Raw genomic sequence first — 24,811 nt, forward strand, 5'->3', positions numbered from 1 at the left:
TTGGGCTAGTGTAATGGCTCCGTTCTCCACTAGATGGCGCTGCTTAGCTTACTGGGGTGGATGTTTGTGGTGCTTCTGTGTGCATACGCGCATGTGCGGCAGTAAGACAATGGTGTTACCCAGCTACCCGTTGTCTAGTATGGGAACTTTGTCCCCTGGATCAGCAATCATGCACCCGTCCTTTGTCTTCGGCTTCCATCCACTTCCCGCTTTTACACAGTCTGTGACCAAGCCCCAGGCAGCACCTCCCTCCCGAGTTTTGTCTCAGATGCGGCTATTTTTCCCGGCTCCTTACCTCTGAGGGACTGCGGCTTTGACCCATTCTGCCCCTCTGCAGGAGGGTCTCACGGAGCAATGGCCGGGTGCCGGCCGCACTCAGGAATGTTTGCAGGACCGTGCTGCGACCGGTGCCCAGAGACTGCAACCGGGTGCCAGCCTGGTCCAGAAAAAGTTTGTGAGATAGTGTAGCAGCAGTGTTTCAGGGATTATGGAAAATCTCAACACATACCTGGCACCAGGTTTCACCCTTAACGACTTTGTTCCAGCACCAGTGAATGTGGTTGTTCTCCTGGGTCCACCGGGGCCTTGCCTTTAGGGGACCCACACAGCCTCTACCAGGTGTCCTCCCAGCAGGGGAACCGCCTCTCCCCATTTGGCCTGAAGACCCCGGACTGCACTCTGCTGCTGGGATTTGCCTTTCCCACCAGAGCACCGCCAGGTATTGTGCTGCGGAGTTTCAGACTCTGCACTCCCCCTGTTTACAGTCTTAATGGAATTTAAACTCTCTCCTTTCTCCTTTTTCCCTTTTTAGTTCAGTCCCTGAGACTGTTTCCACTTTTCTACTTTCTCTCCAGCTGCTTTTGCGGGGGGGGGGGGTGTGCTTTTCCCGTATTCTCCGCCTTCCACCCCCCCCTCCGCCCCCGCATGCAAAAGTGGCTCCCTGCCCTCGGCAGCTTCTCTCTCCCCCAGTTCACCTCTCAGCGCCGTGTACCTGCTGAATTCTGTGGTTCAGGTTGTGCAGATTGTTGTGTTAATCCTCAGGTCAGTTTTCTACGTGTGCAGGATGGTTTAGTGTTGGTCTGGCTGTATTTCATGGAGTCAAGACACACAAAAAACGTCCATGCTGTTCCGCCATCTTGGCTCCTCCCCTCTGAGTTTTGCCTTATGATCAGCAGGAAATGAGGGGGTCTCTGGACATTGGGTAGTGAAGATGATTCCTTGTGATGATCAGTAAGAGTGGAGATAGTGGACTTTATAACGTAAGCACACTTCAAAAACCCATGTGAAAGAGACTTGGATGTACATTTTGAAAAAGTCACCTAAAATATTTAGGATCTATAAATAAACTATACTATTTGTCCCGTGGAATAAAATATTAATTAATTCACTGTTACTTGTAAGTTTTAAGTTCTAGTACCTAGTAACTGAGGTTTTGTTAATTATGCCAGGGGCTTATTTCCTCCCTGATACTAAGACACATTTTGAGAAGATTCCAGGACTCCAGAAATAGAAGGAAAATCTTAAAAAGCCTATAAAGAAAAATGGTTTTATATGACTATGTAAGTTACCTTTTCTAAAACTTAGTTCTTTAAAAACTACCCTATAATATGAGACATTAACTTGATTATTTTATAGTAAATATATAGTAATAATTTATTTGAATTGAATATGGATTAAATATGAGGAGAGTGTGTGTGCGTGTGTGTGTGTGCTTGTTACTAAAATGAATTCCAAACACCTAAGAAAGGAGAGCCAAAGACAATGTTTTAATTTATAATAAAATAACATTTAATTTATTGGAATTTTATACAAAATAGACTTTGGTCAGATAGCATTTGAGCTCTTGTTGCAAATAGTAAACATGCAAAAGGAATTTAGGACAAGAATTCAGCAAAGACATAACATTACTAACTAGACTATTTTTAAATCAAGAAAGCACCACCAAAACAATTATATTCTTGCTTTACACAATACTTTTCTTTCATATTTCTTATATAGATTTATTATATATTATATTATTGGCTTCAGTTTTACAATTTTGGGATTGAAGACATAGTATGCATACTAAGAATCTTACATAATCAGAGTGTCTTGATTTCTTTGTAAATTTACCTCTATTGGAAAAAAATATATACAAGAGTATACATGGAATTTCACCCTATACCAACCCACTGGCAGAAGTAGTCTGGGAGTCCTAAAGAGAATCCATTTGAACATCTGTTTCATAAGCCACATCCTTCCAACTAAACAATCATTGAGTATCAAGAGATAGCACCAGTCTGTGTGAAGAATTTTTACAGTGGACATTTGGGGCTCAGGACCTATCCATTCTGTTCAACGTTCTCGTTGGATTCTGCCTTTTAAAAAATTTAAACACAATTCTAGATAATGGAAAAGGAAGCTGGGGCACAGGAGGTGTTTGGTCTTTAGGTTCCGGATGGTTGTGTTTGTCACATGTGCTGATGATTGTCTTGTTTGCTGACCTTGAGAACATTTAAAGAAAACAAGGTTAGGGCACTAATTTCTTTCACTTTGGGCTCTCAGAGGTTAGTACTGAAACAGAGGTATATTCTGTAATTATTATCCAAGCTTACAAAGAATTGGGGATAAAAATTGTTTGCATTGGGGAAAAATAAAAGAACAAAAACATTTATCCCACTCACCCTGACTGCATTCTTTTTCCCAAACCTGTTATCCCTGAAAGTCCCACTGAACACATCAAAATATCTATCACTCTTCAGCTTTGCAGGAAATAATTTGGGGGAAATGTGAATGGAGTAATGAGTAGACACTGGAGGATAGAAGGGGGCTGATGTTTTGTTATTCGTAAAACCTCTCATGAGATTCTTTGACCTTCCATATTCTACCTGCTTTTGACCACTCTTATATATGGTATAGAATCTAATGCCACTGTTCAGGATTCGTATTATTTTTATGAGGAGCTTTTTACTGCTCTCAGAGGAGCAAAGGATATTGGCCAACTATATTCTGTCTTTTCTTCATGTCCTTTCTGCTTCAGAAAAGACCATAACTTCTGATTTTATCTGCCTGGACACATTGTCTCAACTTCTCTCTATAAATAGGCAGTTTATCCAATTTTATCAAAAGGATGCCAGACAGACATTTAGGCTTCTGTTGAACAAAACGTTCACTAATATAGTCATCACTTACATCCTTAATTAGAACACTGTAGCAGGGAGCAAGATAGCTTTCCTAGATTTGATTCCTGAATTCCATGAGGAAGAAATCAAGAAGGAAAGTCTAAATTTGGTTGATTCTTCCTAAAAGCAGCATTTTGGGAGTCTCAAAAATCCTACTATTAAAGATTTTCAGGCAATTTAACCAATAGTGGAAACCAAAACTCATCTTCCTGGTATCTTACTCAAAATATCAACTTTTGTGAAGAAAAAAGTAAGAAATGTAAACCCCACCATAGTTTTCATTAAACCTTTGGGATAAACTTCAGTTATCCAGGGGCGCCTGGGTGGCTCAGTCTGTTAGGGGTCTGACTTCGGCTCAGGTCATGATCTCGCAGTCAGTAAGTTCGAGCCCTGTGTCGGGCTCTGTGCTGACAGCTCAGAGCCTGGAGCCTGTTTCAGATTCTGTGTCTCCCTCTCTCTCTGACCCTCCCCCGTTCATGCTCTGTCTCTCTCTGTCTCAAAAATAAATAAACAGTAAAAAAAAAAATTTAAAAAAACAAACAAACTTCAGTTATCCAATCATTGGATCATCACATTTAGGAATAAAACTTGTGTGTGTAAGTCTTCCTAAGAGGGTAAATTCTTGATTTCTTAAAAACAGGTTCCACAATTAAATAATGAAGAAACAACATGCATTTTTTTTTAAGTTATATTAAATCTGGTTGACTTCTTTGTTTGGTAAATGAGACCTCTGCTCAATGTGGAGCTTGGACTCACAAGCCCTTGATCAAGGGTCACATGCCCTATCCATTGAGGCAGCATGGAACTATGGGAAGGTGAGGGCAGTTAGGGAGAGGGGAAGAGAAGAAAAGGAAACAAACCATAAAAGACTCTTAAGGATAAAGAACAAACTAAGGGTTTTTGCAGGAAGGTGGGTGGGAAATGGGCTAGATGGGTGATGGGCATTAAGGAGAGCACTTGTGATGAGCACTGGGTGTTGTATGTAAGTGATGAATCACTGAATTCTTCTTCTGAAACCAATATTGTACTGTGTGTTAACTACCTCAAGTTTAAATTAAAAAAAAAGAAAAAAAAGAACACTGTTCAGTACCTCCCAATAAACAGAATCATCAAAGAAGTTCCTCTCAGATGGTTGTCCACGGACAATGAACTTGAGAATTAAACCTGTGAGAAGAGGGAGAAAAAAAGTCACATTATGATGCTGAAGAGGAAAACCTATTTGCATAGGTAATAAAAATAGTGAGATAAGGGGCACCTGCCTGGCTCTACCTGTCAGTAGAGACTCTGAGTCTCAGGATTGAGTTTGAGCTCCAGGCTGGGTGTAAAGATTATTGAAAAAAATAAAATCTTAAATGTATATATATATATATATATATATATATATATATATAGTTATACAATCATCCCCTTGAGCTTATATGATCCACGATTACTTTACTGTCAGAGTTTAGAACATTTTCAAATTTACCACTCGATATGTTTATTGTCTATTGTGCGGATAGAATGAGGTACATGGGAGTGTTTTCTTTTCATCTTAACCTGTGATCAGCCCTCCAACAACTGCCGTTCCAATGGAAGAACCTAGAGCAGCTGCCTGCATGGCCATGGTAGACCTAGGAAGACAAAAGAAAAGAAGAATGTTGTTTTTTCCAGGCTATCAACTAGCAAATCTCATTTCCTGAGGGAATGGATGCTAGCCATCTTCAGGCCAGAGGGCAGCATTACACCAGCAAACAAATGTTTGTTACAATTTTTTTTTTATTTCCTATTTTCATTTTCTTTGAAATTCTTGAGCAATGTTAAAAAGTCCTTATAAGCACATAAGAAAAATTACCTTTCCCTTTAGGAGGGATGGAAAGATCTAACTTAGAAAGAGTTTAATATTTTCTAAAAATATAGTACCAGGTTTTGATCCTCAATCCAATTCATTCAACAAATATTTATTGAGTACTCACTCTGTGCCATATTCTCTTTTAGGCACTGAAGATGGAATAATGTACAACATGAGTTTCCATCTTTCCCCACCTCATCCCAAAAGAAACAATTGTAATTAAATTTAAAAAATCAATAATCAGGGGCTCCTGGATGGCTCAGTGGGTTAAGATCTAACTCTTGGTTTCAGCTCAGGTAATGATCTCATGGTTGGTGAGTTGGAATCCCTCATTGGGCTCAGTGCTGACATCAAGGAGCCTGCTTAGGATTCTCTCTTTCCTTCTATCTCTGTGCTTCCCCTTCTTTTTCTCTCTTTCTCTCTTTCTCTCTCCCTCCCTCCCTCAAAATAAATAAACTAAAAAAGAAAAGTTTGAAAAAAATCAATAAAATCAGAAAAGTTAATTTTAGCATATATCGTAGAGACAACTCATTGAATACAGTAAAAAAAAAAAAAAAAAAAAAAACTCTGTAAGTCATCTTAGATGTAGTTACCTTAAAATAAAATTAGTAAAAAAAATACCTCATAATTTTTGGGAATGGAAGAATGTAATAAAAAGCTATTGAAGTGCATAAGGTTGTTATATGAGTGACAAAAGGACGAGGAGTGTGAATATCCTTTTAGCACAGTACCTCACTCTTAGCAGGCAATTCATAAATAGCTGTTGAAGGACTGAATGAGTGTTTATGGGAAAGTAAACATTTGGAAAGTGAGAGTATCTTGGTGTTTCATCATCATCCAAAGGACAGAAGGCACTAAACTCAGATTTTGTTTTTTCTCTTCATTTGAAGTGTTTAAATTTTTTCTACTATATATAAAAAAAAAAACATGACCATTGTAAAAATATGAGACCATTGTAAAAACATGAGAAACCATTAATCCAGAAAATGAAGAAAAAAATTTAATTTCCCTCAAATCTTAGTCACAATAAAAATGTAAAATATAAACATATATTTTTACAAAATGCAATCATGTTGTAATATTGATTTTCCCAGGACACTTGGGTTGCTCAGTCTATTAAGTATCCAACTCTGGATTTCAGCTCAGGTCATGATTTCACAATTCATGGAATCAAGCCCCATGTTGGGCTCCCTTCTGACAGCAGTGAGCCTGCTTGGGATTCTTCTCTCCCTCTCACTCTGCCCCTTCCCTGCTCACATGTGTGTGTGAATGCTCTCTCTCTCTCAAAATAAATAAATAAACTTAAAAAAAAATAAAACTGATTTTGCCATTAAATCTTCAGTGCCCTTTGATGTTAGTAAATGTAGACCTGGATCATAATTTCAATCGCTACCAAGTACTACACTGTAAAAATGTACTGTAATTATAGCTCTATAGTTTAGATACTTGGGTTGTTTCCAATGTTTCATATTTTTAAAAATACCATGAGAACACATCCTCTTATGAAATGCTTATGAATTTGTCCAATAATTTCCCTAAAATAATTAGAAATGAAGTTATTAGTAAAATGAAATTATTAGTAAAAATTTATATACTTCTTAAGGGCTTTTCCAAATAGAAAAATGCATAATTAAAATCCCCATTATACTACTTTAGCCGCCATTCAGTATCATCATTCATTTAATCTTTCAATTTGGTAATTGAAAAATTAGTAATTTGTGTTAATTTGCATTTCTTTGATTACTAGTGAGGTTGAATATTTAATATATATTTATTCATTTGATGTTTTTCTTTTGTAAACTGCCTGTTAATTTTATCAGAACTTGCCAAAATCTTTTCCAAGGTATTAAAAAATATTTTTTGATGAAAAGATTTCCAAGATTACATGGGCTTGGAAAATAAACATTAAGAGCATTATTAGAATTAGGCTGCCATAATGTTCGCAGATGTCCCTTAAGAATACTTACTTCTGGGACACCTGGGTGGCTCAGTTGGCTAAGCATCCAACTTCAGCTCAGGTCTAATCTCACAGTTCGTGAGTTCGAGCCCCACATCAGGCTCTGTGCTGACAGCATGGACCCTGGAGCCTGCTTCAGATTCTGTGTCTCCCTCTCTCTCTGCCCTTACCTCACTCATGCTTGGTCTCTCTCTCTCTCTCTCTCAAAAGTAAATAAACATTAAGAATACTTACTTCTTATTCAATGCTTACCAAGAAACCTGATTTGCATTTTAATATTCTGAATAGAAACATCTGAGTAAACAGTCTTGGGTCTTGGCCAAAATATTTTGTCTGGTGTGTGAGATGTATGTGAATTTCACCCAGGAAAGATGTATGTGGATTTCACCCATGTGAATAGACCTTCCAAGGCTCATCATCCAACCCCTCCGCTTTCCCCTCTCCGCCCACCCCCCCCCCCCACCAAATCCCCCTGAGTACATTGAGAAGTGGTTGCCAAACCTGAATACCGAAGCACTAGACTCTCAACCATGGAACCTTCCCCAAATTTGGCCACCCAGCAAGACTCAGCCTGTGAGAGCCAGATAGTCTTGTTTTGTTACATCCATGGAACTGGTACAAGCATGATGCTCAAGAATTCCTTTATGTCTAATCATGAGCGACATCTTAAGAGTGTTTGCAGTGTTTACACACTAGAGCATTTAGGAGTTGAGCTCATGGACTCATGCGTTTATCGTGTTTGATTTGCATTAAAATATGTTTGCATTTAGTCTCCACAGATGTTAGGTCCTGGAGAGAGCTGCAAAAAAATATGGATAATTCTGGGGTTGTTCTCCAAATTTTCAAAAGGGGCAAAAAAAGAAAACAAACAGAAGAAAGGGGTCAACTATACACATGAAAGTAGAAGCAAATTTCTGTTGAGTAGTAAATGTGATTAAACTAATTTTTCAAATATTTGTCATTACTGGTCTCAACAGAGTTGAATTTTAATCTGTTAAAATTAAAGAAATTTTTCTTTTCAAATTATTCAGCTCTAGTCAGGAGTCACTTTGATACATTTTCAAACATATTCACCTTATCTTCATGCTTTCAATTGGCTTTAAAAATCGAGCATTTTGATTCTTCCTTACTTAATCTCTGAGTGATCTGGACTGTGTGATCTTCCTACCTGTTTTGCATCGATAATATTCATATCAAACTGTTCCAATCTTGTTGACTAAAAGTTACAACTGATGGCTTATGACATCACTTTTACTGTCTTGGATTTGACTGATAATTGTTCTTCCTCCAGCCATTTAAACCCTATGCCCCTTTTGGGAAGAATCTAGGTCTGTTTAGAGTTGAAGAGATCTTAGAGACTAAATATTATGATTCTCTCATTTTATAGAAGAGGAAATTGAGAACCACAGAGGCTGAGTGAGTTGTAAGGCCCCATAATTAGTCAATAGCAAAGCCTGAGCCATGTGCCAGTCTTCCTGATTCTCCAGATCCAGCTGCTTTCTACATTATGTGAATTCATTCTTCTATGTGTTGATTATATGAAATGGCAGCTCAGCTCATCACAGATGCCCCCTCCTTCATTTTGGTGAGAGCAACTAAAAGAGCAAGCCTACTATATTCTGACTGTGATTATCAAATTGCCAAATTTGCTAGAAGACACTTGCCTATGGTAGAAAAATTTAAAATAACACTGTTAAGTAAAAACAACCAACCAACCAACCAACCAAGGTTAATAACATTAAGTTAAGACCATCTTCCCTTACAATTCTATTCTCTCAATTGTGTCTCTTTTGCTTCAGTAAGGACAATACTTACGAACTGTGGACTGGATTGGTAAAGTAAAAGCTGTCTCATTACCAGATTCCTCCAAGAGTGAGATAAAACATCAGACCTGGAAAACCTGGGTGGCTCAGTCAGTTAAGTGTCTGACTCTTGATTTTGGCTCAGGTCATGATCTCATGGTTCGTGAAGTCAAGTCCCAAGTCAGGCTCTGCACTGACAGCACAGAGTCTGCTTGGGATTCTCTCTCTCCCTCTGTCTGTCTCTCTCTGTGCCCTCCCCCTGCTCACTCTCTCTCTCAAAATAAACAGATAACCAAAACCAAAACCAAAAGCAAAAAAAAAAAAATCATCAACCTCAGGATGCAGGAAAACCCATTCTTTAACTCACGTCTTAGATGCTCCCAAGGCTATCGCCACAATGCTTGCGAGGCCTCCTACCACACCAGGTAAGCCATGCAGGTTATGAACACCACATGTATCATGGATCCTCAGTTTAGTGGTAAAAAATGGCTAAAATTGTAAAAAGAGGAAGTTTGTTATTTTGTTAGACATACAGAGTTTTATAACTGAAGGCAGTGACAAGGCAGGAAAATGTTACTATAGCCCAGTTTGCCATCCATATCTAAATCCCACTTAAGTCAAAGAGTCTGAATACATTGGTGGCAAAACTACTCATGTCAGTTTTTAGTAGATGGATTTGAAGTGAGTGATTTCAACTTTTCCTCCTTCTTACCTACTGATATCCAAAATCCCCTTCAAAGGACACAGTACTTCATTATGCAAAAACAAACAAACGTCATCAACAACAAAAACTTGAATGGAACTGCCCTGAGGAAAGTAACACAAGTACTTAACATTCAATTCACACTAATTTATAAATAATTGATATCAAATTCTTTCCTGGTACACAGAAGAAGTCAGAGGACAGCAGAAACCATTGTACACGGAAATGTGAGTGGTATTTCTGACAGGAAGGGAAATGACCCTGAAATAAGGAGAGATGCTGATGAAAGGAATTTTCCCAGCTTTTCTCTATTGGTGGGATGTCAGAAGATGATGGTGCAGATCAAAGTCTGACTAAGAGCACTTGTCATACTTACAGTCAGGAACTTGAACCCAAACACAGAGACAATTCCTGCAATGCTCCCAATGATCATAGAACCATATGGGTGGATCTTCATGTCCGCACAGGTGCCCACAGCAACTCCTCCAGCAAGGGTTGCATTCTGAATGTGAACCTGCATGGAGCACAGAAACACGAATGGAGTGAGCTGAACAAAGGAGACTTCAGAAGGAATGAAGGAATGTATCCAGGGTTGGATGGAGTCCATGGCACATTCTTCAGTTCAAAGGGCTATGGATTCTTTTCTAAAAATAGGGTACTTTGTAACTACAGAAGGCCTTTCTTCCAAGCAGCTGTTTGATATCTTTCTTGCTGGGGTTCCTTGGTAGTGCCTGAGTGATCTGGTTAGTGAGACAAGTTTGGGGAGGGACTTGAGGAAAAACAAAAGAGGTTGTAGTGGGAGGCTTGGGAGTGTAGTGCAATTATTCTAGCAGTGTTATATCTATTTATTCAGTTTGGGGGATGCATCTGTGGTTATCATGAACCAAAAGAGGTCTGTGGTTGCTGTGTGCTTTGCGGAGTCCATGATATTCCAACACTCAAGGAATATAGAGACACCAAAATGTGCACATTGTACATGAAAGACAACAGCTTTCACACGTGTCACCGTGCTGAGAACCTTTAAATATGGTGGAAAGAGTGACCAATTTCCTTTTATCAGAATTCATCAGAAAGATTATCTTCTCGCTGATCTGCCTAAGGAGAAAAGTTCATCGGTGTTTTAAAAGAGCAGGACTGCACTGTGCGTGTGTGTTTTTTTTCTTTGTTTTTGTTTTTAATTTTCGTTCATTAAACAATTTGTACAGCATCGAAATCCATGTCCTTAGCTATGCCTGAAGAAATTACAATATCCTTTTCTTCCCTGAGGCTGGAAAAGAAGAGCCGCTGATGTGCAGATTACTCCTTGACTGACATTTCTCTAGCTCATAGGTCAAAAACTCAAGAGACCAACTTGGGAGGATCTTAAAAAATGTTTTGTTTTGAAGTAATTTTAGACTCATGTAATAGTTGCAAAAGTACTGCAGTTTCCATATATCCCTCACCCAGTTTCCCCTAATGTTAACATCTTACATAATCATGAAACCAGGAAATTAGCACTGATAGAGTACTATTAAAAGTCTTATTTAAATTTCACCAATATTCCCATTAGTGTCCTTTTCCTTTTCCAGGGTCCTACTCAGGATCCTACCTTGTCATTAGTTGTTGTTCCTTTGAGAGGGACATATGCAGCTTAGGAAAACAGAATCAACTTGCACCCTCCTCCTCCCTCATTCTCTTTTTCTACTTTTGGCAAGTCCTGTTTCTAAGGAAAATTTTCTAAGACCTTGGAGACAGTCAACTCTATCATTAAAGAAATATGTCTCAAATCTTTGATTTTTGCATGACTATATTCCCTAATAGACTGTCAGTTCCTTGAGGACAGTTTTTTTGATTTGACACAACACAAATTTGATGAAGAAACAAATGCGTGTTCTTTTCAAAATATTCTGCAAGGTTTGCCGTGTTGTGATTTCCTGCGGCGGCCCAGCAGCGATGCAGACATGACTTGCGCATCCAAGCAATCGTCAACATCACTTAGCGAAACTTCCATGGTGGTTGATCTGCCCTTACCATATCAAGCCTGCCTCTCTTTTCAACAAGGCTGGAAAATGCATAGGCTGTGAGCACACAGGCGACAAGAGAGAAGTATGTATTTACGATGGCCATGTACTGTTTCTCTCCAGTTTCAGCGATGACTGAATTAAAGCTGGGCCAAAACATCCACAGGAAAAGAGTCCCTGCAGGAAACCACAAAAAGGGATATTAATTCTGGAAATGGAAGACAGTCGCAGGGAGGCAGTTTGCCTTGGGAACTGAATCAGGCGAGTCCACCTCTACTCACCAATCATGGCAAACAGATCTGAGTGGTACGCAGACTTCTCCATCTCGTGCCCCTTTCTCAAGCTTGGCTGATATAGGATGCCTGCTACCGCCAAGCCAAAGTATGCCCCAAAAGCATGGATGGTCATTGATGCTCCGATGTCAGAGGCCTGAGGACCAAAACATGCACGTTATTAGAGGTGAGATTGAGTCTCACTTTGGGAGGAAAGTCGATGAAAGGACTGCTTCATTGGTTAAACAATAATTTAAAAAAAATTAAAAGAAAATATAAGTCAAAGAAAGGAGGATAAAACAGGATAATGAAATTAAAAAAAAATACAGGCTTTGGAGACACGCAGAACTGACTTTCAATCCTAGGTCAGGTACTTCCTTGCGATGTGACTTTAGACAAATTACCATATTTCTCTGGATCTCTGCTTCTGTAAAGTGGGTAATATTACCCAGCTAATATAGCTATGGTGAGACTTAGTGAGACCATGTTTGTAAAGTGGTAGGTCTTTGTGGACACTCCATTCATTTTAGGTTACTTCTCCAGGTTAGGGAATTCTTAGTGAAATAACTATGCACTGCACTTGTTTAAAAAAAAACACAGAAGGTTTTTACATTCATTTGACATTACAGTTAAAGCTCATTTCATTGTAATTCAAAGACTTGAAGCTTTAAAAAAGCCTGAGTCTTTCCCATATGTTTTCACTCTGTTATATGATGACATGAAAGCCAGATAAGGTCCAAGATTCACTTGAAGCAATCTATTTAGTTCCCTCTTGAGGACACTGTATGAATTTGACCAAGTTTTCTATGTTCTCCTGTTCCTAGAGGGAAAGTTTAGAGTGCCAAACCTGCTGGTTAGCTCTTATTATGTTTATTAAGTACAATTAAGGTAGGAAAATGATACACATTTATTAATTTATGTAAGACTTTCATAGTTGATAAACTCCTATGTACCTTTTAGGTCCAGTTTAACTGTCACTTCCTCAGAGAGGTCTTCCTTGATTCCACTATCTAAATTAGGTCTTCCAGTTATGCTCTCCCATAGCCCCCTCTACTTATTTTTCATAGCATGTATTGCAATTTATAATAATATTTGTGTATACGTGTGTGTGTGTGTATGCACGTGCCTATAGGTGAGTGGGTCATGCATGATTATCTATTTGATGTCTGTCTCTCTCACTGGACTGTAAACCCTATAAAGACAGGGACCTTCACTGTTTTGTCTGTCATCACAATCACATGACACCTGGAAAGTTGTCAAAAATATTTTCTGTTGAGAGGGGAGTTGGATGGGGGGGATGGGTTAAATAACTGATGGGGATTAAGAAGAGCATTTTCTGATGAGCGCCAGGTGTTGTACAGAAGTGTTGAATCACTATATTGTATACCTGGAACTAAAATTATACTATATGTTAAACAACTGGAGTTTTGTTTTGTGGTTTTTGTTGTTGTTGTTTTTATTTTAGGGAGAGAGAGAGAGAGAGCACGAGCAGGGGAGGGAGGAGAGGGAGGAAAAGAGACAGAGATTCCTAAACAGGTTCCATGCACAGTGCAAAGCCTGACACAGGGCTTGATTCCATGACCTGAGTCAAAATCAAGAGTCAGACGCTCAACCAACTGAGCCACCCTAACTAACTGGAATTTAAATAAAAATTTAAAAAATTATTTGCTGTTGAATTAAATGTTCAGTACCGGAGAGTGCCCAGAAGTATTCTATTGAGTGTTCTTAGGGGGAATCAATGAGCTTTTAAAGGTAGGGGAAAAATTTAGGCTTTAACAAAAGTCTTAGGAAGGCCAAGGTCACCTAGTAGTTGAAATATAAATAGGAATTGATCATTGATAGGAAATATAATGTAATAAATAGAGTTGTGGAGTTAGAAAAATCTGGGTTTAAATCCATATTTGGGACAGTTTTTCAGTATCTGTGATGATTAGTTGTAATTTGTAACTATTAATAATACCCAGGTTATAGTGTGGCGGTGACAGTGAAATGAGGCAATGTTGATGAGACTCCTGGTTTATGATAGGCACTTGAATAAGTGATGGGTGTAATTATACTTGCTGTGCTATCATGCTCACTGATGTTTGTCCCTATGTAGAGTGGACATCCATTAGGTGTAACCAGAACTGATGTCCAAAGCTAGTAAGTATAAATCCTCTAATCCTTACCTTAAATATCTCACCAACCAGATATTCATTGCCAACAAAGGCAGCAATTTCTAGTATTGTCATGGCCAGCATTTGAGTTGGACTTATTTTTCCCAGGACAGCTCCAAAAGAAATCAAGACTGTGGCTGTACTGAGGTCTCCATTTATCATGCTAAGGGAAAAAAGGAAAGAATACATTGAAGAATAAGGCACACCCAACATAAAACTGAGAGTTGGGATTTACTATAGCACCATTTTATCCAGAGTGCAAGCCCCGCTCCCCTACTGCTTCCCATCAGGCACTCCTCCCAGGCACCCTTTCACACACTCCACTTTCCATCTTCCATGCTCTCTAGCTGTTCCAATGTTTCCTTTATTTTGACCTACCTGTTCTTGATCTCACTGAGGTTTTCCTTTATTTTTGTTGATCTGATAAATGAATTACTTTCTACAGTGTTTACCTTTCAAAATGTAAATATAAAAAAGTAGCTAATGGAGGATTTTTGCCCCCTGTAGCTGAGATGGAAGGAATAATGTTTTTATGAAAGGGGATTTATTTTATCTTTAAAGTCAAACTGGAGAAGATATAGACACGAATGTATGACCCTGCTCAGTACAGCAAGGTGTTGATTTGCATCCTAGGATCTCAATATTCTTCTCTTGTCTAAGGGGGACAATGTGCCAGCTGGTTCAGAGGCTTACTGACAAGAGACTAAGCAGAGAAACAATTGCTCTGAAAACACAATGGTTGAAAAATAAGGGATGCTCACTTTTTGATTCCAATGTGAATTTTCTCTCCATGGTTGTGCACGATCCCCCACATAAAAGTGCCCCATTGGAGGCCCAAAGCAGCAATGAGTAGATTGATGCCCACACTACTGAAGCCATAATTTTTCAGGAAGGTCATGAGGAAGCCAAACCCAACAAATATCATTACATGTACATCTTGGAACACTGCAAAAAAAAAAAAAAAAAAAAAAAAAAGTAGCGGAAAAAAATTCTGCGTTAAGGGACAACTAAGAAAATGTTAACATCGTGAAATACCCCATTTATTAAATTTTACATCCTTTATGTAAAACACTGCAAAGAGACGCCATTAACCGGGCAGCCAAAGGCTGGGTCTCAGTGCCAGCTTGGCTCCTTACCAATCATGAGACCTTGGGTAACTATTCAAGTTTTTCTTGGAATACTATGTGCTCTCATACCCGTGTGCCTTTCATCCTCTCCCTGAAGAGTTTTCCATTCCTTTCTACCTGAGGAAAACTTTGCACAGACAATGCAAACATCACCCCCTCTTGCAGACCTTCCTAGTACTCCCAGGGAAAACTAATATTTCCTCTTCCACACAGCATTCTGTACATACTTCAACTTTAACATTTGCCACACTGTGTTAGCATATATTTGGCATGCATCACCCTGTAAGAGTTCCTTGATGAGGTGTTTATATCCTGCACCAGATTTTGAGTTTCTTGACTGAAGGGATTAGAACATATTCATCTTTTGCTCTCCAGGATTTGGCAAAAAAATCTGCCTATAAGATAAGAGGCAATAATGACTAAATGAATGAGCTTCAGTCTCCAATGATCAAATCTGTATAATAGTACCAGATTATTGTTGAAGTCCAGTATGATAATGTCTTTGTTAGCACTTTCTAAGCCAAAGCAAAAAGAAAATGCTGTATCCTCTCGAGGAGCAAATACTTTACTTAGTGTTTGGAAATGTAAGCTAAGGTCCCCCAGTTCTATTACATGATTGTGTGACCTTGGGCAAGTCACTTACTCTCTCTGAGCTTCAGTATTTTCATCTGCAATACTGAAAAGGCCCTGTTTCACAGAGGAACTCTGTGTGAGATAACCTGTGTAGGAAGGAGTGTGCAGTAGAGCACTATATAAATAAAACATAGGATCAAAAACAAATAAAACATATGATCAAATATGAGATAGTAGAAACATAGGCTTTTCCCTCAAGAAAGGGATAGCTTCATTAGCTAGACATGCATTTGGTTGAATCCCATGAAATGGAGATTTTTGCATTAAAATTATCAATGAAAATGATTAAAGTATTGGCAATTTCTTGTGGTTCAACCTAATAGATACACAAAGCAAACTGAGGTCAAATTGGGCACAAATATAAAAACAGAGAGACAAAAAGAAAACATTTAAATGTTGGATTAATATTAATCATTGTGGCCAGGGGTTTAAGTGAAAATAGGCATGAGAGAGGACATTCCTAAAAAATATATCTCAGAGGAAACTGATGTTAGAATCCAATTAATTCGTCTGAAGGGTGGGCTTAAAATTTGAATCCAGGCCTGACTCCACCAATTCCTTTATGCATTGAGCACTGTAGGGATTAACAGAAAAATAATGAAGGCAGAGTGTTGGCCTTCCAGGCTCTCAGAGACATGTTACTACCCTTTGGCTCTTTCTACCTCTGTCCTACCATTAGGTTCAGGAGACAGTGTGTTTGAGGTTGGGAGACGATGACACTCAGGTTTGTCTGCTGTAGGATATGCTGTGATACGCTGCCCAGATACCTCCTTTAGAAATGGATAACTTATTTTTTCCATTTCCCTGGATGTAGGGAGTCCTGCTACATGAGAGTCTTAAGCTCTCAATTCTCTCTGGAAAATATTCTTGTCAAGGTCACAGCCTTTTCCTGGGGTAGCCTGCACCAGAGAGAAGAATGCTGTGCAGTCCTAGTTGGATAAGGCAGATTGATGACTATTTCACCTATGCCAGCCTTTTGGCTGACCACCCTCATCTCATATATACCCAGACAACTTTGGGATTGGGGCTTTACAAGACCTGTTGATGGGCAATGGTCAACTAACATGAACCTGTTTGGTTTTTGAAGTATTAAGTGACCATATGTATTAACTGTGTGCTCAGATGTTTTTTTTTCCCCTCAAAGCTTATTCTTGCTTTTCGCCACAAGGGGGCTTAAGAACCTCATCTATTATTTAAGTTGCTATTAGAGAGCTCACAAAGTTGTGAAAACTCATGACATCATGATTTTGTATGAAAAGTATGGATAAGAAAGAGCTATAAACAATTAGGATTATGTATTACCTTTTATCCTGCTCTAAGATTTTGTGGGTGGGGACTGGAGGGAGGGCCATGAGATTAGTTCTATGTTGTAAGAAGGCCATCAAAGGAATAAAGTATTCTCTGTAGAAGAAAAGGAGATTGAACTTTTGTAAAGTCTTCCAACAGGTTTTAAGAATTGCCAAGACTTGTCTGAATCACATATTCTCAGTAGAGTGTGATTTTTGTCTCCCCAGTAAATGTGACAATGTCTGATATTTTTGTTCTGTTTTACATCCACCTTTATCTTGTGTTAGGATATCTTGCAAGCTCTGATAACTCAACATGTTTAAAATACAACCGATGATTCCAACTCACTTTCTACCACCACTAGCACCAAATGAATGAATCAGATCCCTCCTTTCCTTCTATTTCCTACATATGGCTGTTGCCTCGACTGTCCTCTCCATCCCAAACCCAACACTTCTTTACCTGACAAACTTCTATATACCCTTCGAGAACCAGATCGTCTGCACAGTGTTACTGGTCACAGCTATAACATGGCGCATACCCTCCCTTATTTTATTTTCTCTGCTTATGTGTTTGTTTTGTGATTCTGTGTGCTCGCATGCCATTTATTCAAATAGAGTATTGAGCAAGCACTGCCAATAAGGCACTCTTTCAAGAGAAAGTGAATCCAAGTGTGAAGGCAGTAATCATGATGTGGCTAACAGACCCCAGCAGAAAGTCTGGCACCTGTACCTTTTCAGCAAATGCCTCAGATAAGCAGGAATAAATGGATCACTGGTAAGGACCATTGAGAATTTGTCTGACTGGGACCATCAGGACCTTATTCAGAAAAATTGTTTTTCTCGATCAAGTGGTGAAAATTGTTCAGCTGGCCAATTAGAACTGGTGGCTTTCTTGTTTTGTTTTGTTTTTTAACGGTTAAGGGCTGGCATGGTGTTTGCCAGGCATGTAACTTTTTTGCTCTTCTAGAGTTCCAGTCCTTGGAACCACTGGGATTATATTCTGAACTCATCTTTTCTGAGAAGAAGGTATCCTTAGGGTGGCATCTTTACTCCCCACCTCCCAAATATTTTAATTTCACATATTTCAAATATTTAAAAAAATAGTACAATGAACATCTATGTACTATTCACCTAGATTTATCAGTTGTTCCTATTTTCTATATTTGTTCTCTCTCTCTCTCATCAGATATATATATATATATATTTTATATATATATATGTTTTATATATATATATATGTTTTATATATATGTTTTATATATATATGTTATATATATATATATGTTATATATATATATATATATATATATGTATATATATATATATATATATATTTTCCTAAGCCAATTGAAAGTAGGATGACATTTTGCCCCCAACCTCTTTAGCATGAATTTCCTAAATAACCATAACACCATCCTCACATCCAAGAAATATGACATCAATACAATAATATTATCTAATACAGTATCTATATTCAAATTTCCCCAACTGTACCCAAATTGTTCTTTTATAGGATTTTTAACTCATTATCCATTCAACTGTCATTCATTTTTTTTGTTTGTTTGTTTGTCATGTGTCTTTATTTTTCTTTTTTTGATTGGTTCTCCCACATGCTTTTTATTGGTGGTGTTGTTCTGTCTTTTACATAGAATGTCCCACAATTTGGATTTGTTGGACTGTTTCGCCATAATTAGAATGAGACTAAATATTCTGGGAAGAATATTCTACAGATAGTGCTGTGTACTTCCCATTGTACCACACCTGGTGGCACATAAATTTTGTCCTATTATTGGTGATGGTAAATTTGACCACGTGTTTAAGACTGTTCTGCCAGATCTCTTCACCATAAATGTACCTTATGCCCTGTAAAGGATAAGTAGTCTGTGGGGCAATTCTTTCAAATGTGTGTTCTCCAGTAACTTTACGTAATGGTTCTTGCATTCCTTGAAGAGTCTTGCTGGAATCAATTACTGCATTTTTAATTTTAAAATTATAATTTTCTATATCTATTATTCCTTTTGTATTAATTAGTTGGCATTCTTTTGTGAGGAAGAGTTTCCTCTTTCTCCCCTTACCTGCTTTGGGGAATATTTCTATGGGTTCATTGGCTCCTTTATCTTTATTTCAATGAGTTACTATTACCATCTGATTATTATTTTTAACTCTCTATTTATCCCCAACTTGTCTAGTTGGTGCTGCTTCAAACAGGGTCCTGTGTTCTTTTGGCATCCTCCCATTAGCTGTTACACCCTTGGCTTACCTTGTCTTTCTTCACCCTGACCTTGAACCAACAATTTCTCCAGTGCGCCTCTGAGTGGGGAATGGTATTTAACTACTAGGGTTTGGGTTTTATTTGTGCCCATCGCTTCCAGTCCTTTCCAGTACACAAAAACTATTCAATCAAAGGCAACACACAGGGTTCTACTGGAGGCTGATATCTTACTGTTAGGTTACAAACTACAGACAGTATGTTAATTCAGGAATAGTAACAATTCCAGGTAACACTTAGAGTAACAGCAAGCAATTCTTTAGGAATCATTTACACTGCACAAATTAGTTACTCTTTGCCTATAACATATCTAGATTTGCTGAATCTTTTGGTAATAAATGAACTGAATAGTATCTGAGTAAATATAGAAACAAATTCTTAAATGTAGATTTTTAAAAATAAATCATTGTACTTAATCCATTACTGGTATTGAAATTCATAAAATAATGTCTAGTGCTGTGTACATCCTTTGTCAGTTTACCTATATCTTCAGTGGTTCCCAAAGTGTGATCTGCAGACATCTGGGGGTTTTGGAGACACTTTTAGGGAATCTGAGAGGTGAAAACTATTTTCATGATAATTCTACAGTGTAATTTGGTTTTTTTTTGTGTGTGTGTGTGCTAATATTTCCAGAGAAGGTGGAATAAATATACGTAAAACTACAGGCACTTTAGCCTGGGTGAAAGCAGTGGCATCAAAGTGTGCTGGTTGTCGTGGGATTCTTTTTTATTTTTTTTTTTTTTAAATTAATGTTTATTTGTTTTTGATAGACAAAGAGAGACAGAGCACGAGTGGGACAGAGAGAGAGGGAGACACAGAATCTGAAGCAGCCTTCCGGCTCTGAGCTGTCAGCACAGAGCCTGATGTGGGGCTTGAACTCATGAGCTCTGAGATCATGACCTGAGCTGAAGTCAGACTCTAACTGACTGAGCTACCCAGGTACCCCTTCTCATGGTATTCTTTTTTTTTTTTTTCAATATATGAAATTTATTGTCAAATTGGTTTCCATACAACACTCAGTGCTCATCCCAAAATGTGCCCTCCTCAATACCCATCACCCACCTCATGGTATTCTTTTTTTTTTTTTTTTTTTTTTTAATTTTTTTTTTTCAACGTTTATTTTATTTTTGGGACAGAGAGAGACAGAGCATGAACGGGGGAGGGGCAGAGAGAGAGGGAGACACAGAATCGGAAACAGGCTCCAGGCTCTGAGCCATCAGCCCAGAGCCTGACGCGGGGCTCGAACTCACGGACTGCGAGATGGTGACCTGGCTGAAGTCGGACGCTCAACCGACTGCGCCACCCAGGCGCCCCATACCTCATGGTATTCTTAATGACCACTCACTTGCAGGAAAAAAAGTAGGTTTCTTTCTTTCTTTCTTTCTTTCTTTCTTTCTTTCTTTCTTTCTTTCGAGAGTGTGCAAGTAGGGGAGCAGGGAAGAGGGGGAGAGAGGGAGAGGGAAAGAGAGAGACAGAATCCTAAGCAGGCCATACACTCAGTGGAGCCTGACAGGGGTGGGGGGGGGGGGGGTGGAGGACTTGACCCCGACCCTGGCATCATGACCTGAGGTGAAATCAAGAATCAGATGCTCAACTGACTGAGCCACGCAGGCACCCCAAAAATACAGGTTTTAATTAGGAATTCTTTTATGAAGCAGCAAAAATTATTAATTTCACTACTAAACTCCTTCTACGTGTCCTTTTCCTATTCTGTATGAGAGTGTGCTGAAATTTAATTGTACATAAAGCACTGCTGAGACATGTGGTCATCTCAGAAAAATGGCACTTTTGTTATTGTTTGAGTACCAACTGAATGAGCATTTTTTTTTTTTTTTATGGAACTCTATTTTTACTTGAAATAAAGACTGACATAAAGTATGGTTTTTCAGACAGGTATTGACATCGTCTAAAAAATGAATGAGAGGAGGCTGTCCTTTCAGTGAAAAGAATCAACAGTATTTGTTGCCAGGAATACATTTTGACTTAAAAAAAATTTAGAATTTCAGAGTTTGTGTCTGCCACTATGAGCTTATCAGCTTCCTGATAGTTCTCAAGGGTTTTCTGGTGAGACTGTTGGTGATATTAACAAGTATCTTCTTCTGTTATTATATGATGGAATATGTCCATGTTTGGAATATTTGCATAACTGTGAATGAGTATTTTTCAAATGATTGATGCACACTATAACAAGATCTCACCTTGGTAAAAGCTCTACTGAAAGTGCAAGAGAGGGGCACCTGGGTGGCTCAGTCGGTTAAGGTTCAGCGTCTGACTTCAGCTCAGGTCATGATCTCAGAGTTCGTGAGTTTAAGCCCCTCTTCGGGCTCTGTGCTGACAGCTCAGAGCGTGGAGCCTTCTTCAGATTCTGTGTCTCCCTCTCTCTGCCCCTCCCCCACTCATGTTCTGTCTCTCTGTCTCTCAAAACAACAACAAAAGGGGCGCCTGGGTGGCGCAGTCGGTTAAGCGTCCGACTTCAGCCAGGTCACGATCTCGCGGTCCGTGAGTTCGAGCCCCGAGTCGGGCTCTGGGCTGATGGCTCAGAGCCTGGAGCCTGTTTCCGATTCTGTGTCTCCCTCTCTCTCTGCCCCTCCCCCGTTCATGCTCTGTCTCTCTCTGTCCCAAAAATAAATAAATGTTGAAAAAAAAATTTAAAAAAAAAAAAAAAAAAAAAACAACAACAACAAAAAAAAAAGTGCAAGAGAGACCAATGGATTTTAATATAACAGAGTACAAAACGATCATGGACATGGCTTTAATGTCCCATAGATATTAAAGATGTGTGTCTGCAGAATCTCTAATAAAATGTTGACAGGCCTCAAAGGGCCTTCTCCTTAAACTCTCCTTTTCTCTGCTCTGTCTATATGTTAACGAGGATTAGCAGACAGTCACAGTAGAACTTCACTCCTTGTCAAATTATTTGCTTCAGCAGTGTGACCAATACTTTGCCAGGAGCCATGAAGGCCAAAAATTCGTAGAGTGCAGCTTGTTTCTCAAATGAGCGTCTATGGAGTCATTCAGGACATGAAACATGATATTCAGATGTGCCACAGACTTCCGTGGCTGTGCCTTGGGATGGGCTGTGTGACACCATGTATTGCCCCACTATGCAGAAAAGCATAGCAGGATGCAAGCGATGAATAAACTCATATCTAATTGACTTTACTTAAAATATAAATTAATATTCTGCTTCACCTATTTGTGAAAAACTCATAACTTTTGCCACACTGCATCTGAGAACTGTTGTAACACACGTTGAGTTCCTCATGCAGAAGCAGAGCCTTCCCCATACTGGAATCCCCCCACTTCGTGCAATTCACACGGTACGAGGCAGGTACCCCTAAGGGTCTGACTTGAATGTTTCTTAATAAGTGAACGTTAAATAATCTTCTATCTAATGACTTACGCTGTCACCTAAATTTTGTGTGAGTCAACTTGAAATGTAGGGAAAAATGTAGAAAATGTAGAACAAAAAATATGTATGTTTAACCATAATCATGTAGCTTTTAGGGCTATTCCACAAAGTATTTTATCCGGCGGTAATATGGCTGAGTCATTTAGCAGTAGTAGGTGATAATGTCTGCATGAGAATACTCCCTGTTGTATAAACTTCCTCAAAAAATGTAGCAATAAGGGAATGAATGTCATAGAGTCTTTAAAAAGCTTAGACATATGCTATAGAACTTTAATAAGCATTGCTACTATTTTAAACATTTAATAAATTAATAGATTTAATCATTAATAAATTAATAAAAAATTTATGTGTGCCTTATTAAAAAAATACAATGTATATAATAGGGATATAGTATCACCTCCCTGCCTGGTTAATGATGTAATGAATATGCCTGGCTCATAATAGGCAGTCAGTTAACAGTAGTTATTAACGTTATATTAACTATTTCATAACCTTCCCTGTCAAACTTGAAACTATATACCTTCTTTTCATCAGCTACCATTCCGGAGGAAGGATTCTGCTTTTAAGATATGTTAGGCGCTCACACTTTCTTCCCATTGCTAAGGAACAAATTACTTTCCTTTTAGAGCATTATAAAACCCAGAGTACATCCTTTTACTTCCTATGCCATTGATAATACCACTTCTTATAGCTTAGGGCCCCCACATGAAATCCATGTTCCCTTCTCAATACTTCACTTTGTTTCTACTCTCTCCTTGAAAATTACTTTTGACTCTGTTGTTGTGTTGTTGTTTTGTGGGGTGGTGGGTGATATTTTTATACCTTGCAAAACTAGGGATCAATTTAAGGGAAAATTAATGTCATTTAGCAGATATAGTTAACACAAAAGATGGACCAATTGTTTTAATTTTTGCCTTCTTGTGCTGATATTTTAATAGTCTCAGATTCTATCCGAACATATTAACTACAGAGACCATTGCCATGGACCAGATACCTCAGCACAAACTTATAATAATACCCTCAGCACTCATAAGTATCGTAAGTTCTATAGGGTGTTCCAATGTGGCACTCAAGTGGTTACAGAATTCAAAGAGTTCACATTCTAAGTCCCCCAAATGGGTTCACATTCTAAAAACCCCAAAATGTATAATAAGAAGTAGATTGCCTACTCACAAGAATGTAACTCAAGAAATCTGTCCACTTTTGTTGAGTTGGTGGTGTTGGGTTGCTGGAGATTGATCTGCTCCGTTTCATACTCGACAAAGTATCCAAATAAAATAATCATGGCAACCTCCAAGACGATGGCCACCACAGGGAATTTGAGCTTCATGTTTGTGGAAAAGGACAGAGGCACACTGAGGGCTTCACAGGCTGTGGGAGGTTGATAAGACTGCTCTCTGTGTGGAATCAGGCTGCCTGTTCAACTCACTCCAATGACGTTGCAAGAAAAAAAAAATGGGCAAGACTGATGAAAACACCCCCACTTCTTGGGGAGAATTATGCTCTGTAATCAGATTATTCTGAATGCTAGTTTGAATAACATACAATGTAGATTGGAAGAAGCCAGGTGAAGGAAATGATTTTTGCACAGAAGTGTCTAGAATCTTATTTACTTCTTCAGTGCTTATTGTATGGCAGGCACTGAGCTAGGCTCTGTAGGAGACATAGAACTAAAAGAATATAGAATGGGTCTATTAACTTCCAGAAATATAAGCAAATGATTGTATAAAAACAGGTAATATAATAGTGGTTATAAAAGTATTAGGGAACATACATAAGGTGGCAATTTATTTGGTCTTGGGCTAAGAACACTAGCACACAAAATGATATTGATGAGGACATTAAAAAATAAATAGGCTTGGGGCACGTGGGTGGCTCTGTTGGTGGAGCGTCCGACTTTGGCTCAGGTCAGGATCTCGCAGTTTGTGAATTCGAGCCCCGCGTCGGGCTCTGGGCTGACAGCTCAGAGCCTGGAGCCTGTTTCAGATTCTGTGTCTCCCTCTCTCTGCCCCTCCCCCGCTCATGCTCTGTCTCTCTCTGTCTCTCAAAAATGAATAAACGTTTTAAAAATTAAAAAAAAATAGGCTTTATTAATAATACAGATAGAAGGATTAGCATAAGATGCCAAGCAATTAAAAAATACCATGATAGTTCTTGACTCTATCCTGAAATTGTTCTTGTAGCAGTATCGAGAACTTT

The 24,811-nt window shown here is 38.7% G+C and overlaps 1 protein-coding gene across 1 annotated transcript; it reads right to left on the minus strand.

The window, feature by feature from the left end:
* Positions 1–1,764: 1,764 nt before the first annotated feature.
* On the minus strand, positions 1,765–24,012 carry RHAG (Rh associated glycoprotein). The gene is made up of 10 exons (XM_045498500.1): positions 23,786–24,012; positions 14,644–14,827; positions 13,895–14,045; positions 11,736–11,883; positions 11,465–11,631; positions 9,831–9,968; positions 9,119–9,240; positions 4,701–4,774; positions 4,252–4,325; positions 1,765–2,483 (listed from the first exon to the last, which is right to left on the minus strand). The coding sequence occupies exons 1-10, from the start codon at positions 23,940–23,942 to the stop codon at positions 2,451–2,453; spliced, it is 1,248 nt and encodes a 415-aa protein (XP_045354456.1). The 5' UTR covers positions 23,943–24,012; the 3' UTR covers positions 1,765–2,450.
* Between the last annotated feature and the right edge of the window lie 799 nt (positions 24,013–24,811).

The sequence above is a fragment of the Leopardus geoffroyi genome, chromosome B2, assembly GCF_018350155.1.
Source record: "Leopardus geoffroyi isolate Oge1 chromosome B2, O.geoffroyi_Oge1_pat1.0, whole genome shotgun sequence".
Taxonomy (NCBI): Eukaryota; Metazoa; Chordata; class Mammalia; order Carnivora; family Felidae; genus Leopardus; species Leopardus geoffroyi.